The 16,322-nt window shown below is 41.6% G+C and overlaps 1 protein-coding gene across 5 annotated transcripts in view; it reads left to right on the top strand.

Annotated features, from left to right (window-relative positions):
• Positions 1-14,756, top strand: part of relb (v-rel avian reticuloendotheliosis viral oncogene homolog B) — a 38,136-nt gene extending 23,380 nt beyond the window's left edge. For 4 of the 5 annotated variants that reach the window (XM_061973026.2, XM_061973029.2, XM_061973030.2 and 1 more), the window contains 6 exons: positions 1,495-1,586; positions 1,651-1,782; positions 8,398-8,502; positions 8,598-8,813; positions 10,763-10,834; positions 10,901-14,756. In XM_061973026.2, coding sequence (XP_061829010.1) covers positions 1,495-1,586; positions 1,651-1,782; positions 8,398-8,502; positions 8,598-8,813; positions 10,763-10,834; positions 10,901-11,427 — 1,144 coding nt within the window. In that variant the 3' untranslated portion in view covers positions 11,428-14,756. The remainder of the gene's footprint in view (positions 1-1,494; positions 1,587-1,650; positions 1,783-8,397; positions 8,503-8,597; positions 8,814-10,762; positions 10,835-10,900) is intronic. The other variant, XM_061973027.2, reaches the window with a different exon arrangement.
• Positions 14,757-16,322: the final 1,566 nt, after the last annotated feature.

Genomic DNA, 16,322 nt, shown 5'->3' with positions numbered 1-16,322 from the left:
GGGGTAGGAGGCAATGTCGACAACGCCGTGGATACTTCCTTAATGTTTTAAAACAACACATCGCTTGTCCGTTGCTTTTTTTGGACTCATATTGAGCTGTAAAAACAAGAAAAATGCTGTACAAGTAGCACTAGTAGCTAACAATAGTACTGCTGTGCTGATTGAATGAATGCCGGGCACAAAATGGCTACGTTGCGAGGCATTCACCTGTGAATAATGCTGTATAATAGACTGTATTTATGTTATTCACATGTGAATAATGCTGTATAATAGACTGTATTTATGTTATTCACATGTGAATAATGCTGTATAATAGACTGTATTTATATTATTCACATGTGGATAATGCTGTATAATTGACTGTATTTGTTATTCACATGTGAATAATGCTGTATAATAGACTGTATTTATGTTATTCACATGTGAATAATGCTGTATAATAGACTGTATTTATATTATTCACATGTGAATAATGCTGTATAATAGACTGTATTTATGTTATCTACATGTGAATAATGCTGTCTAATGGACTGTATTTATGTTATTCACATGTGAATAATGCTGTATTATAGACTGTATTTATATTATTCACATGATCCCTGGAGGAAATTCAGCACCACAGTTTGCTCACGATAAACAACAAACACTTAGGTATTGTTTACATGTGAATAATATAAATACAGTCTATTATACAGCATTATTCACATGTAAACAATACCTAAGTGTTTATTGTCTATCGTGAGCAAACTGTGGTGCTGAATTTCCTCCAGGGATCAATAAAGTACTTTCTATTCTATCTATTCTATTCTGTTCAATGGGTGGATGAAATGTTAGTACACTCAGACAAGGTTTGTACAACAAAGCACATTTTTATTTGATGTGTGGTTCGTAAATCGACAAGTGCGTACTATAAGGGCTTTGTAAATTAAGGTTCCACTGTAGTTTCACACGAGATAGCTTTGGTAAATAATCTGCAAGCGAGCTCGTTTATGCTTTGTTCCAACCCGTGTCGTTGGCTCGTACAACACTTGAAACAAGTGTGGAATTAAATGATGGAGTGTATTAAGCAAAGAAATCAAACCATGTACTAATATGATCCACTTCAAGAAACTCTTCAAACTTAAAAGTGTTTACAAAGTACAAAGATGAAGAACCATGATAAACATTCAGAATGTATTTCATTCATCCATTCATTTTCAAAATAATCTTACTCATCTCACTATATGAAAAGTAACTTACTTCACCATTTATTATTTATTTATTAATTTTTATTGTGATTACTTATGCAGTATATTGTGAATAAATTGAGAACAGGAAGTGAACAAAAGTTTTAGCAACTGCTATGTAAAAGAAAAGGGGTAGGATTAAATAAGCTCTGCTTCTTTCCACTCCTTTTCGAACATGTTGAATAGAAAAACTGGAAATTGTGACGTATCATGTTGTATGCTTGCATGTTCCAAACAAACTCAAACTCAAACTCTGATGATTCAACAGCTTTGCTAACTTGGGCATCCAGTGTGTGACGAGGAGAGAACTGGACATCTCACTTCAGAGGAGAAAAAGTCAGAATATTGACCCCTTTCAAAGTAAGAAACACACACTAACTTCAGGACTGTTTCAATACCATGTAATGGTTTGGTCTTCCTCCAGCTGGTCACTCCAAGGGCATCGAGGACATGGATATGAACGCAGTGCGTCTGTGTTTCCAGTGTGAACTGGAGTGGGAGGACGGCAGAACGGACAGCCTCAGCCCCGTGGTGTCCAACCCCGTTTATGACAAAAGTAGGAAACACGTCGACAACTAACTCGGAATTGTGAGCTGTTGTAAAACAAGGTCCCTATTTATTTAAACAAGACCTTATACCAGGGGTGTCAAACTCAAATAGAGAGTGGGCCAAAATTTAAAACTGAACAAAGCCGCGGGCCAAGGTTGAACAAATTAACCTTTTAATAGGGACCCAAACAAGTTTTGCATTAAATATTGAACAAGCAAGGCTTATATAACTTTATAGTGACATGCAAAATCGAGTTTCAAATAATAATAATAATAATTCAAAAGTATCTGGCATATATCTATTTGCAGCCATATATCTATTTGCAGCCTTCAGAGGTAAATATCAACATTAACTTTTTCTACAGGCTAATGAATTTGAAAATAAAATAACAATGAATAAACCAACCAATCAGGACTTTAAACTGCTCAGTTTGCAACACACTGATCTAATCTGATGTGCCCAAGCCAGATACCTGCCATCTTTTCTTGGATGCTAGTTCATTAATATCGGGGCTCAGGCTTTGAGCTGAGGCAACCTTCATTATCGAACGAAGGTGTTCATCAGTCATTATATCTCGTAGCCAACCCGGACCACAGACTTGGGGGCGTGCCTTAAAGACACTGCCTTTAACGTCCGCTATGAGCTATCGTCAAGTCCGTTTTTCATCCATTCTAACAACGTGCCGGCCCAATCACAAGATATGTGCGGCTTCTGTATGATCACACACGGGAATGCAATGCATACTTGTTCAACAGCGATACAGGTCACACTGAGAGTGACCGTGTAAACAACTTTAACAATGTTAGAAATATGTGCCACACTGTGAATCCACACCAAACAAGAATGACAAACACATTTCGGGAGAACATCCGCACCGTAACACAACATAAACACAACAGAACAAATACCCAGAACCCTTTGCAGCACTAACTCTTCCGGGACGCTACAAATTACACCCCCGCTACCACCAAACCCCGCCCTCCCCCTCCCCCCACCTTGTAGCTCCCGGAAGAGTTAGTGCTGCAAAGGGTTCTGGGTATTTGTTCTGTTGTGTTTATGTTGCGTTATGGTGCGGATGTTCTCCCGAAATGTGTTTGTCATTCTTGTTTGGTGTGGGTTCACAATGTGGCGTATATTTCTAACAAAACTTAAAGTTGTTTAAACGGAAACCCTCAGTGTAAATTGTATCGCTGTTGACAAGTATGCCTTGCATTCACTTTTGTGTGCGTGCAGAAGCAGCACATATTATGTCGCTGGGCCAGCACTTGTTAGACTGGATGAAAAGCGGATGTGACGATTTTTGGGACAGGCGCTGAAATCTGGTACTCTCCCGGGAGGGTTGGCAAGAATGAGAAATAACGGTGAATAATCGGCGGGCCAGCTCTGGTGTTAATTTGATATCGCCTCAAGGGCCAAGTGAAGTTACACGGCGGGCCAGAGTTTGACACCCATGCCTTAGACAATCGATCAAGCTGAAGTTAAAGCTGTTAGCCATTCGAATTTGCATTTCCGCTAACTGCAGTTCTGCGACCCAGTGCTTCCCTGTCAGGGATTAGCTCCTAGAGCAGGGGTGGGCAATTAATTTTTACCGGGGGCTGCATGAGCAACCCGAGCACTGCTGGAGGGCCACAGCGACAATATTTCAATTAAATTTTGCTCAAATGATTTTTGATATACCGTAAGGTAAATAATGATAATAACAATATTTTCATTTAACCTAACTTATCTTTATAAAAAAGCAGATGGCTTTTGATGGTTTTATTTTTAACACTTTCTTACACAACACTTCCTGATGTATAATACAATGCAAAAATTTCAGTTTTTGTCACTTTATCCTGCATCCTCTTTGTTGTGAACGTATCACGCCTGTAAGATGATTGGCGAAGAAGGAGGAAGTGTTGCTGTTGCGGAAATGAGGCGTGAAGATAGACGTGCGTGTGGAAAGAACGTGATAAGTTGAGCTGTGTTAGTATAGGTTGCTCAATAAAAGTTTGAAAATAGCGTCAGACTTGGTGTGCACTTCTTCTGGTCGCTACAATTGGTGTCAGAAGTGGGATGAAATGCCTCCCAGTTCGCCTTGCCATCAAACCTGGGAGTCTTCATTGAGGGCGGAATTCCCCCATGCCAAGCAGCGTGCGCTGCACCTGTAGACGCTGCCTCTCTCCTTCCTCCCTCTCTCTCTCTCTTTGCGACGAGCTCCTCACGTCCGGGATTCACACAGACACGGCACCTTAAGTCCCCACTCAGTGTCCTTCCCTCCCGTTCAATCTTGACAAAGTCGCCAGGAAACATCGTGGCACGTACCTCCTGATGACGTAGCAGGCTGAGCACACAAGCAGCGGCAGTATGCTCACACTAGCAGCGGCAGTATGCCCAAAGTTTTACTTCTGACACCAATTGTAGCATCCAGAAGAAGTGCACACCAAGTCTGACGCTCTTTTTAAACTTTCATTGAGCAACCTATACTAACACAGCTCAACTTATCTCGTTCCTTCCACACGCACGTCTATCCTCACTCCTCATTTCCGCAACTAAAGAACACAACATCAACTTCAGCAGGTCGTTACACTATATTTTTTAAACACAGCAACATGTGTACCACAAATTAAGCACACGGCTTTACCTTTAATTTCTGTAAAGAAATACTTGGCAGTCCATGTCTTGTTGAAAACACGCCATTCGTCATCAACTTTTCTTTTTTTAGCGTCTCGGGGATAACCGGGCATCACTTGTCGCTGTCCACCTTCACTCACAGGTTACACACGGACATACGCCCATAAATAACACTTTTCAAAATAAAAGCAGCACAGTTGTATTGCACGCACGACAGATGTTTTTTTACATTTATTTTGTAATTTGTGATTGCCGCTGTTCACATTCACTCACTCACACACACGCATACGTCCACACGGAAGTAATACAAATAAAGCTTTTCAAAACAAAAGCAGCACCATTGTACTACACACTCGAGATGGATACTTTTTAAAATGTATTTTGTAATTTATGATTGGCCTCACGCGGGCCGGACAGGGACGTACAAAGGGCCGGATGTGGCCCGAGGGCCGCTGAATGCCCAGGTCTGTCCTAGAGACAAGTGTCCACAAGTGTAAGATTGCTCTCTCCCTTGGCCAGTGTTGGGTAGGAGCAGCATTACTAGTTAAACTAATTTTTCGGGAGCATGGTTGTCGCGTTGCTGTTTTTTTTAAAATTTAAATATATATTTTTTTTTACATCAAATAGCATTTCAGTACTGAAGCTACTTTTGAGGCCAAGTAGTGCGGTAGCATCCAAAGAAGCTACATTTTCTAAGGCATTTCCAATCCTTAAACCAGTGTTTTTCAACCACTGTGCCGCGGCACACTAGTGTGCTGTGAGATACAGTCTGGTGTGCTGTGGGAGATTATCTAGTTTCACCTATTTGGGTTAAAAATATTTTTTGCAAACCAGTAATTATAGTCTACAAATGATGTGTTGTTGTTGAGTGTCGGTGCTGTCTAGAGCTCGGCAGAGTAACCGTGTAAGACTCTTCCATATCAGTAGGTGGCAGTAGGTAGCTAATTGCTTTGTAGATGTCGGAAACAGCGGGAGGCAGCGTGCAGGTAAAAAGGTGTCAAACGCTTAAACCAAGAATAAACAAAAGGTGAGTGCCCCTAAGAAAAGGCATTGAAGCTCAGGGAAGGCTATGCAGAACGAAACTAAAACTGAACTGGCTTACAAAGTAAACAAAAACAGAATGCTGGACGACAGCAAAGACTTAATGTGGAGCAAAGATAATGTACATCCGAACATGACATGACAATTATCAACGTCCCCACAAAGAAGGATAAAAACTAAAAAGAACTGAAATATTATTGATTGCTAAAACAAAGTAGATGCGGGAAATATTGCTCAAAGGAAGACATGAAACTGCTACAGGAAAATACCAAAAAAAGAGAAAAAGCCACCAAAATAGGAGCGCAAGACAAGAAGTAAAACACTACACACAGGAAAACAGCAATAAACTCAAAATAAGTCAGGGCGTGATGTGACAGGTGGTGACAGTACACCTACTTTGAGACAAGAGCTATAGTGATGGTTATGCTTTAAAGTCATATCCAACAATTGCGACAACTTTTTACTGTCAACTGAGTTTTGTTTTTTAATGATTTCTGCTGATGGTGTGCCTCCACATTTTTTCAACGCAAAAAATGTGCCTTGGCTCAAAAAAAGTTGAAAAGCACTGCCTTATACATATCTCTCCTGTATTACTTCACTTACATATCCTGCGGCGCGCTCCCGCAGATTACAGGCAAGACTGATATGTATAAAAAGATGGCCAATTATTTTGACTCTGGGGGGCACATTTAGAGAAAAAATGTGTCTGGGGGCCGGTATATCTATCTACTGTATCTATCTATGTATATGTATATACACACACACAGTCGTGGTCAAAAGTTTACATACACTTGTAAAGAACATAATGTCATGGCTGTCTTGATTTCCAATAATTTCTACAACTCTTATTTTTTTGTGATAGAGTGATTGGAGCACATACTTGTTGGTCACAAAAACATTCATGAAGTTTGCTTCTTTTATGAATTTATTATGGGTCTACTGAAAATGTGAGCAAATCTGCTGGGTCAAAAGTATACATACAGCAATGTTAATATTTGCTTACATGTCCCTTGGCAAGTTTCACTGCCATAAGGCGCTTTTGGTAGCCATCCACAAGCTTCTGCTTGAATTTTTGACCACAAAATTGGTGCAGTTCAGCTAAATGTGTTGGTTTTCTGACATGGACTTGTTTCTTCAGCATTGTCCACACGTTTAAGTCAGGAATTTGCTCTCTTTTGTGAGTATTGGCGAATTTTCTGTGGCTTTCTATGGCTCATATGGCTCCTGTGCCACTTCCTGTTTTTGCAACTTGTGATTGGATACTCACTTGGGACTCCCCAAACTTTTTGACCCGGTGGTCGCGTTGGGTAAAAAATTTGGCCAAGGGCAATATATATATATATATATATATATATATATATATATATATATATATATATATATACACAAACCCCGTTTCCATATGAGTTGGGACATTGTGATGTAAATATAAACGGAATACAATGATTTGCAAATCCTTTTCAACCCATATTCAATTGAATGCACTACAAAGACAACATATTTTAAGTTCCAACTCACAAACTTTTTTTTTTTTTTGCAAATAATTAACTTAGAATTTCATGGTTGCAACACGTGCCAAAGTACTTGGGAAAGGGCATGTTAACCACTGTGTTACATGGCCTTTCCTTTTAACAACACTACGTAAATGTTTGGGAACTGAGGAGACACATTTTTTAAGCTTCTCAGGTGGAATTCTTTCCCATTCTTGCTTGATGTACAGCTTAAGTTGTTCAACAGTCCGGGGGTCTCCGTTGTGGTATTTTAGGCTTCAAATTGCGCTCCACATTTTCAATGGGAGACAGGTCTGGACTACAGGCAGGCCAGTCTAATACCCGCACTCTTTTACTATGAAGCCGTTGATGTAGCATGTGGCTTGTCATTGTCTTGCTGAAATAAGCAGGGGCGTCCATGGTAACGTTGCTTGGATGGCAACATATGTTGCTCCAAAACCTGTATGTACCTTTCAGCATTAATGGCGCCTTCACAGATGTGTAAGTTACCCATGTCTTGGGCACTAATACACCCCCATACCATCACAGATGCTGGCTTTTCAACTTTGCGCCTATAACAATCCGGATGGTTCTTTTCCTCTTTGGTCCGGAGGACACGACGTCCACAGTTTCCAAGAACAATTTGAAATGTGGACTCGTCAGACCACAGAGCACTTTTCCACTTTGTATCAGTCCATTTTAGATGAGCTCAGGCCCAGCGAAGCCGACGGCGTTTCTGGGTGTTGTTGATAAACGGTTTTTGCCTTGCATAGGAGAGTTTTAACTTGCACTTACAGATGTAGTGACCAACTGTAGTTACTGACAGTGGGTTTCTGAAGTGTTCCTGAGCCCATGTGGTGATATCCTTTACACACTGATGTCGCTTGTTGATGCAGTACAGCCTGAGAGATCGAAGGTCACGGGCTTAGCTGCTTATGTGGAGTGATTTCTCCAGATACTCTGAACCCTTTGATGATATTACGGACCGTAGATGGTGAAATCCCTAAATTCCTTGCAATAGCTGGTTGAGAAAGGTTTTTCTTAAACTGTTCAACAAATAAGTGTTTGATGAGCATTCCTCAACTTTATCAGTATTTATTGCCACCTTTCCCAACTTCTTTGTCACGTGTTGCTGGCATCAAATTCTAAAGTTAATGGCTATTTGCAAAAAAAAAAAAGTTTATCAGTTTGAACATCAAATATGTTGTCTTTGTAGCATATTCAACTGAATATGGGTTGAAAATGATTTGCAAATCATTGTATTCCGTTTATATTTACATCTAACACAATTTCCCAACTCATATAGAAACGGGGTTTGTAATTTCATGTTGATCTTTGCAATATTTGACACAAAGCAATAAAGATGGACCGGGTGAAAGGTCGCATTTATTTTTTTCGTCCAGTCTTCTTAGTTGCAGCCTTGAGCACAGTTGATACTTTGATACTTACGCCTGCTGCCATTGCTTTTTGTCCGCCAGAAGCAACCACCACATCGCAGTTAAAAATCAGCCAGTTGAACCAATACAGAGGACCTTGCACTGGCAAGACCGAAATCTACATGCTGTGTGACAAAGTGCAGAAAGGTATTACTGTTGTTCCGTTGGTATTACTCTTCTCTTTGCTAACATCGTCTTTGTCAATTTCCACCAAACATCACTTTTGCTCTCATCATTCGCAGACGACATCGAGATCATCTTCAGGCGCGGGTCGTGGAAGGCAAACGCCGAGTTTGCCCAGACGGACGTTCACCGGCAGATCGCCATCGTGTTTAAAACACCGCCCTATTGTGACCAGGACATCACGGAGGAAGTGGACGTCAGCGTCACGCTACGCCGTCTCTCGGACCAGATCGAGAGCGAGCCCATCAGCTTCACGTACTCGCCAAACAACACAGGTCAGGAATGGAGGTGGCGGTTCACACAGCGGTGCTTTTACAGGGTGGTCTTACAGTATATACTGGCCAAACACTGTGTTTTAAGCATTTCCCACCTTTTTCAATGCTAGATTTGGTAAAAAAACAATTGATTTAGGGAAAAAAAATCCTAACCAGGAATCCCTGATATAGCAATGCTGCAATATTGATTAACAGAACTCCTGGTCGAGTCTTACATTTCATGCTCTTTTCTTGTTAAGCGGAATTCACAGAGCCCACCCATGATTGCCAAACAGACCAATGACAAGCTAGAGGCAGGGATCATGAGTAAAGTTTATTTCACCTCTTTCAATTTGTAATTAAATGAATCTGCTACCATATGTCATGAAACAGTCACAACTTAAAGAACATCAAAATCCTCTCATCAATGACACCGGTACCTCAACTTACCAGTGGTTCTGTCACGGAGCTCTTAACTCAAAACACTTGTATCTCAAATCAACGTGAAATGAATTCAAACCCATTTTAATTGGTGGTCGTAGAAATATGTACCCCCTACAAATTAAACAACTTTTCTCTCATCCATGTTTTGACTTAAAAGTATGGCAACTAAAATACATATTTCATAATCTTACAATCGTGCAGCAAGTGCAAACCTTGACTGTAGAGCTCATCTCAATCATCATTGAAAATAAACTACAGCCACTCTGTTGTTGTGTAAAAACTAGGGTTATACGGTATACCAGTACTAGTATAGTACCGCGATACTAATGAATCATATTCGGTACTATACCGCCTCTAAAAAGTACTTATCCCCCCTCCCTCCCTTTTTTTTAACGGGCATGACGGTGCGTCGTCGTCACGTGGTGATATTGCTGGTTTTACGAGCAGAGGAGCATGTTCGGCAGCGCACACACACGGAGTACTTACAAGCAGACACAGTGTGTAGACAGAAAAGGGAGAACGGACGCATTTTGGTCTAAAAACTAACGATAAAGGTGAAGTTATAACACTGAAACGCTAGTTAGCGGCTAAAGTCCATCCGCAGTCTGCAGTGTTTTAGCTACTTCTAAATCACTAATCCTCGCCTTCATGGCGACAAATAAAGTAAGTTTCTTACAAGTATCATTATCACTTCGGAAGAGGAATAGCTAAACATGCTTCACTACACACCGTAGCTCACCGGCGTCACAATGTAAACAAACGCCATGGGTGGATCTACACCTGACATCCACTGTAATGATACCAAGTACAAGAGCGTATCTAGTCGATACTACTATGATTACATCGATATTTTTAGTATCACAAAATCTTTTTTCGTTTAAAAATAAAAAATAAAATTATGTTTATAAAGTCATGAAATAAGTCCCTGGACACATGAGGACTTTGAATATGAACAATGTATGATATTGTAACTACTTGGTATCGGATTGATACCCAAATTTGTGGTATCATCCAAAACTAATGTAAAGTGTCAAAGAAGAGAAGAATAAGTGATTATTACATTTTAACAGAAGTGTAGATAGAACATGTTAAAAGAGAAAGTAAGCAGATATTAACAGTAAATGAACAAATGGATTAATAATCCATTTTACAGCTTGTCCTTTATAATGTTGACAAAATAATAGGTAGATAAATGACACAATATGTTACTGCATATGTCAGCAGACTAATTAGGAGTCTTTGTTTGTTTACTTACTACTAAAAGACAAGTTGTCTAGTATGTTCACTATTCTATTTAAGGACAAAATTGCAATAATAAACATATGTTTAATGTACCCTAAGATTTTTTGTTAAAATAAAAACAATAATGGCATTTTTTGTGGTCCCCTTTACTTAGAAAAGTATCAAAAAGTATCGAAATACAATTTGGTACCGGTACCAAAATATTGGTATCGGGACAACCCTAGTGAAAAAGTATATGATGGTTTTATGTATCAATAACGCTAAAAAGTGTCGTATGAATTCAGATCCTTATGATGTGAAGCGGAAGAGGAAGATCAAGCCCGATGTCAACTTCCAGGAAAAAGCCAACATAAAAGGTGAGCATCATCGTCATCAACTTTGCGTGCCTGTTGAGAAAACTGAAACCAGGCCTCTCCTCACAGCCGAGTCAGCACCAGAGCAGACCTTCCACGTCCCTCATGCCGTCATGTCGCCAAGCGAGAGGCTGTGCTCTCCGCAGGCGACGTCATCCACTCTGGCGGAGATGTGGTACACCGAGTCACAGGACATAGACATGGACACGGAAAACCTCATTAGCCAGCTGCTAGAACTGCTCCCGGACGAGGCGATAGTATCCGCCATCCCCTCTGGATTCGATCAGGGCCCAGAGGGCGGCCAGGCCCCCTTCGCCAACATGGACGCCAACCTCAACCAGACGTTTGGCTCGTACACACAGGACTTTTCCCACTACTCAGACTTGCAGTTCAACATGCTGGTCAACGAGAACCGGAACATGCAGCCTGAGACGCAGGCCAGCCCGTCCAACGGAGTCCAGGTGAAGATAGAAGTCCCACCAGCCGGTATGGAGGAGTATTTGGACCCCAAAGCAGAGACTCAGGCAATGTTGGACTGTAATGATTTATTTAACAAAAGGGAGCACGTTGGTGTAGAAAAAGCCACGCAACAATAGTTTGAGAGAACAAGAAAGTACAAGCAAGAATGGGACGAAACGTAAACTGAATGCAGATCAGAAGAACAAAAAGTAAATTAGTCTCCACCAAGAAAAAAACATACCGGAGCTATTGACATTGCAAAGGAACAGGCAGGTGACAGGTGTGGAAACCACAGGGCTTAATAAGACCTGCTTGCAAAGTGCAATCAGGTGAGGGATTGAGCAGAAAAGCGTTGAACTGGCACAGCAGTCTGCAGACAGAAAGAAGCATGGGAGGTAGGCGACCTGGAAAGGCAGGAAGCACCAGAAATTAGTCCTCGCCACATCAGAATGCAGCCTGTTTCTGTGAAGTAACAATTTATGCAAACATTTTAGTAGTTACTAGAGCATTTCAAAACAATCATCACTTGAAAAGGCCTTCCATGCATCCATCCATTTTCCTCCGCTTATCCGAGGTCGGGTCGCGGGGGCAGCCACTTTGTCCAGCTCCTCCCGGGGGATCCCGAGGCGTTCCCAGGCCAGCCGGGAGACATAGTCTTCCAAACGTGTCCTGGGTCTTCCCCGTGGCCTCCTGCCGGTCGGACGTGCCCCAAACACCTCCCTAGGGAGGCGTTCGGGTGGCATCCTGACCAGATGCCCGAACCATCTCATCTGGCTCCTCTCCATATGGAGGAGCAGCGGCTTTAGTTTAAGCTCCTCCCGGATGACAGAGCTTCTCACCCTATCTCTAAGGGAGAGAGAGCCCCGCCACCCGGTGGAGGAAACTCATTTTGGCCGCTTGTACCCGTGATCTTGTCCTTTCGGTCATAACCCAAAGCTCATGACCATAGGTGAGGATGGGAACGTAGATTGACTGGTGGTAAGTTGAGAGCTTTGCCTTCCGGCTCAGCTCCTTCTTCACCACAACGGATCGATACAGCATCCGCATTACTGAAGACGCCGCACCGATCCACCTGTCGATCTCACGATCCACTCCGCCCCCACTTGTGAGCAAGACTCCGAGGTACTTGAACTCCAATTGGGACAAGATCTCCTCCCCAACTTGGAAATGGCACGCCACCCTTTCCCGGGCGAGAACCATGGACTCGGACTTGGAGGTGCTGATTCTCATCCCAGTCGCTTCACACTCCGCTGCGAACCGATCCAGTGAGAGCTGAAGATCCTGGCCAGATGAAGCCATCAGGACCACATCATCTGCAAAAAGCAGAGACCTAATCCTGCAGCCACCAAACCGGATCCCCTCAACGCCCTGACTGCGCCTAGAAATTCTGTCCATAAAAGTTATGAACAGAATCGGTGACAAAGGGCAGCCTTGGCGCAGTCCAACCCTCACTGGAAACGTGTCCGACTTACTGCCGGCAATGCGGACCAAGCTCTGACACTGAGCATACAGGGAGCGGTCCGCCACAATCAGACAGTCCGATACCCCATACTCTCTGAGCACTCCCCACAGGACCGGGGTACACGGTCGAATGCCTTCTCCAAGTCCACAAAGCACATGTAGACTGGTTGGGCAAACTCCCATGCACCCTCAAGGAGTATAGAGCTGGCCTACCGTTCCACGACCAGGACGAAAAGGCCTTTTAAATACCAATTTAAACCAAGTCATTGTCCAACCCCAACCCTTGATAGCCAATTTCAGGAAATACTTTGTTTGGCTACCAAATCAAAACCCTGACATTTTTTTGTGAAGTATCTATTAGTTTGTCGTAATCAGTGAGGATTTGTTTATGCTAAAATATGCTGGCACTTTTTCCCCAAAACAAGCTTTTTAAACACAAGTTTACACTGAAATACACATGTAAGGTAACTGTAAATATAAAAATGAAGTAGACTCTAAGGGTTATGCTTTGGAAAACAATCATTGAAATGGTCTTTTTAACACAGTATTCACTGTCTGCTAGTTAATCCAGGAAATAGTCGGTTTTACATCTAAATCCAGTCTTTCTGAGGTACTAAAAATGTTATTTATGCGTTTGTTAAATTTGCTTTTACAAAACAAAAAGGAAAGAAGGATGTAAGAAAACATATTACATCACACTGTCAATGTCGTTCTCAAAAAGATTTTCGATCATTCTTGGTCAGTAAAATCAATCTAATGAGCAGAGAACCTACGTTCTCATTAGGGGCCCATTGATTTGTATTTCCTGTTACACTTCCTAAAGTACCAGTATCTGTATACATTTCACTGTTGGCATTGTAACATTTGAAATAGTAATTAAATTGATTAACTGTTGCAGTAAACAGACAACGTTAAATTATCTTTAAAAATATGTGCCTCAGCTTATAAAGTTTGGGGAACATTGGGAAACATTAGGCTAATTAATCATTTTGTTATATGCTCTGTTAAGATAATATTTTTTCCAGTAACAATTATCATCGAACGTTATTTTGAGCAAATCCTACCATTAAAAAGACCTCAAAATCTTTCCTAACCTCTTACACTACGTGATGCACTTATTCCGTTCATATAGGCTGCCAACTAATCCAGGGAATCGTCTGTTCAACAGTTAAAATGAATTACTGAGGACTAATTTATACCTTTTCCAAAGCAATTGCCTAATTCTCCAATTTAGATAAGTCTTATCACTAAAAAAAACATATTTTTCCCAACAGTGTGCACCTTGGACTGCATGTATTTAATGAATATACTGTACGTCTTACACTAGCCATTGATGAATCCTGAAGGCCTTGCTGGTCATGGCTTTAATGAAAAGGAGCTGGACAGCATTGCCAAAAACATACAGTACAGGCCAAAAGTTTGGACACACCTTCTCCTCATTCAATGCGTTTTCTTTATTTTAATGACTATTTACATTGTAGATTGTCACATCAAAACTATGAATGAACACATGTCGAGTTATGTACTTAACAACAAAAAATACCGTATTTTCAATTGCGATTATAAGACGCACTGCCGATGGATGGTTTATTTTTGATCTATTTTCATATATAAGGCGCACCGGATTATAGGGCGCATTAAAGGCCTACTGAAATGCAATTTTCTTATTTAAACGGGGATAGCAGGTCCATTCTATGGGTCATACTTGATCCTTTCGCGATATTGCCATATTTTTGCTGAAAGGATTTAGTAGAAAACATCGACGATAAAGTTCGCAACTTTTGGTCGCTGATAAAAAAAGCCTTGCCTGTACCGGAAGTAGCAGACGAGTAGCGTGACGTCACAGGTTGTGGAGCTCCTCACATCTGCACATTGTTTACAATCATGGCCACCAGCAGCGAGAGCGATTCGGACCGTGAAAGCGACGATTTCCCCATTAATTTGAGCGAGGATGAAAGATTTGTGGATGAGGAAAGTGAGAGTGAAGGACTAGAGGGCAGTGGGAGCGATTCAGATAGGGAAGATGCTGTGAGAGGCGGGTGGGACCTGATATTCAGCTGGGAATGACTAAAACAGTAAATAAACACAAGACATATATATACTCTATTAGCCACAACACAACCAGGTTTATATTTAATATGCCACAAATTAATCCCGCATAACAAACACCTCCCCCCTCCCGTCCATATAACCCGCCAATACAATTTAAACACCTGCACAACACACTCAATCCCACAGCCCAAAGTACCGTTCACCTCCCCAAAGTTCATACAGCACATATATTTCCCCAAAGTCACCAAAGTTACGTACGTGACATGCACATAGCGGCACGCACGTACGGGCAAGCGATCAAATGTTTGGAAGCCGCAGCTGCATGCGTACTCACGGTATCGTGTCTGCGTATCCAACTCAAAGTCCTCCTGGTAAGAGTCTCTGTTGTCCCAGTTCTCCACAGGCCAATGGTAAAGCTTGACTGTCATCTTTCGGGAATGTAAACAATGAAACACCGGCTGTGTTTGTGTTGCTGAAGTCGGCCGCAATACACCGCTTCCCACCTACAGCTTTCTTCTTTGCTGTCTCCATTGTTCATTGAACAAATTGCAAAAGATTCACCAACACAGATGTCCAGAATACTGTGGAATTTTGCGATGAAAACAGACGACTTAATAGCTGGCCACCATGCTGTCCCAAAATGTCCTCTACAATCCGTGACGTCACGCGCAGACGTCATCATACCGAGACGTTTTCAGCAGGATATTTCGCGCGAAATTTAAAATTGCACTTTAGTAAGCTAACCGTGCCATATTGGCATGTGTTGCAATGTTAAGATTTCATCATTGATATATAAACTATCAGACTGCGTGGTCGGTAGTAGTGGGTTTCAGTAGGCCTTTAAAGGAGTCATATTATTATTATTATTTTTTGCATAACATTGCGAAACAAAACGCCAGATATGTCTTACCTTATACATTTACCATTATAATACTGGTATGTTGAACCGCATCAAGTCGTACTAAAACATTTTAAATAGATTTTTGAGCGCCGAGTGTAATGTTCTATATTTTCAATGGTACATATGAAATGTTGGTGTTGTTTACTTCAGACATATTGCCATCATAGTGCAGCCTACACTTATCTCTTATGTTTGACTGCCATCTACTGGTCATACTTAACATTACATCATGTACCAAATAAAATAGCTTTGAGGGGGGTAAGCTCAACCAAACGTATTCCTTACATACATCCTTGGGGGATGGCGTGGCGCGGTTGGGAGAGTGGCCGCGCCAGCAGGGTGGTTCGATCCCCACCTACCAACTTCGTCACGTCCGTTGTGTCCTTGAGCAAGACACTTCACCCTTGCTCCTGATGGGTGGTGGTTAGGGCCTTACATGGCAGCTCCCGCCATCAGTGTGTGAATGTGGAAATAGTGTCAAAGTGCTTTGAGTACCTTGAAGGTAGAAAAGCGTTATACAAGTATAACCCATTTACATCGGGTGCACCGGTTATAAGGTGCACTGTCGAGTTTTGAGGGGGAAAAAAAAGGATTTTAAGTGCGCCTTATAGTCCGGAA

Source organism: Nerophis lumbriciformis, linkage group LG17 (genome assembly GCF_033978685.3).
Source record: "Nerophis lumbriciformis linkage group LG17, RoL_Nlum_v2.1, whole genome shotgun sequence".
Classification (NCBI taxonomy): domain Eukaryota; kingdom Metazoa; phylum Chordata; class Actinopteri; order Syngnathiformes; family Syngnathidae; genus Nerophis; species Nerophis lumbriciformis.
This window is presented reverse-complemented; position numbering and strand designations above follow the sequence as displayed.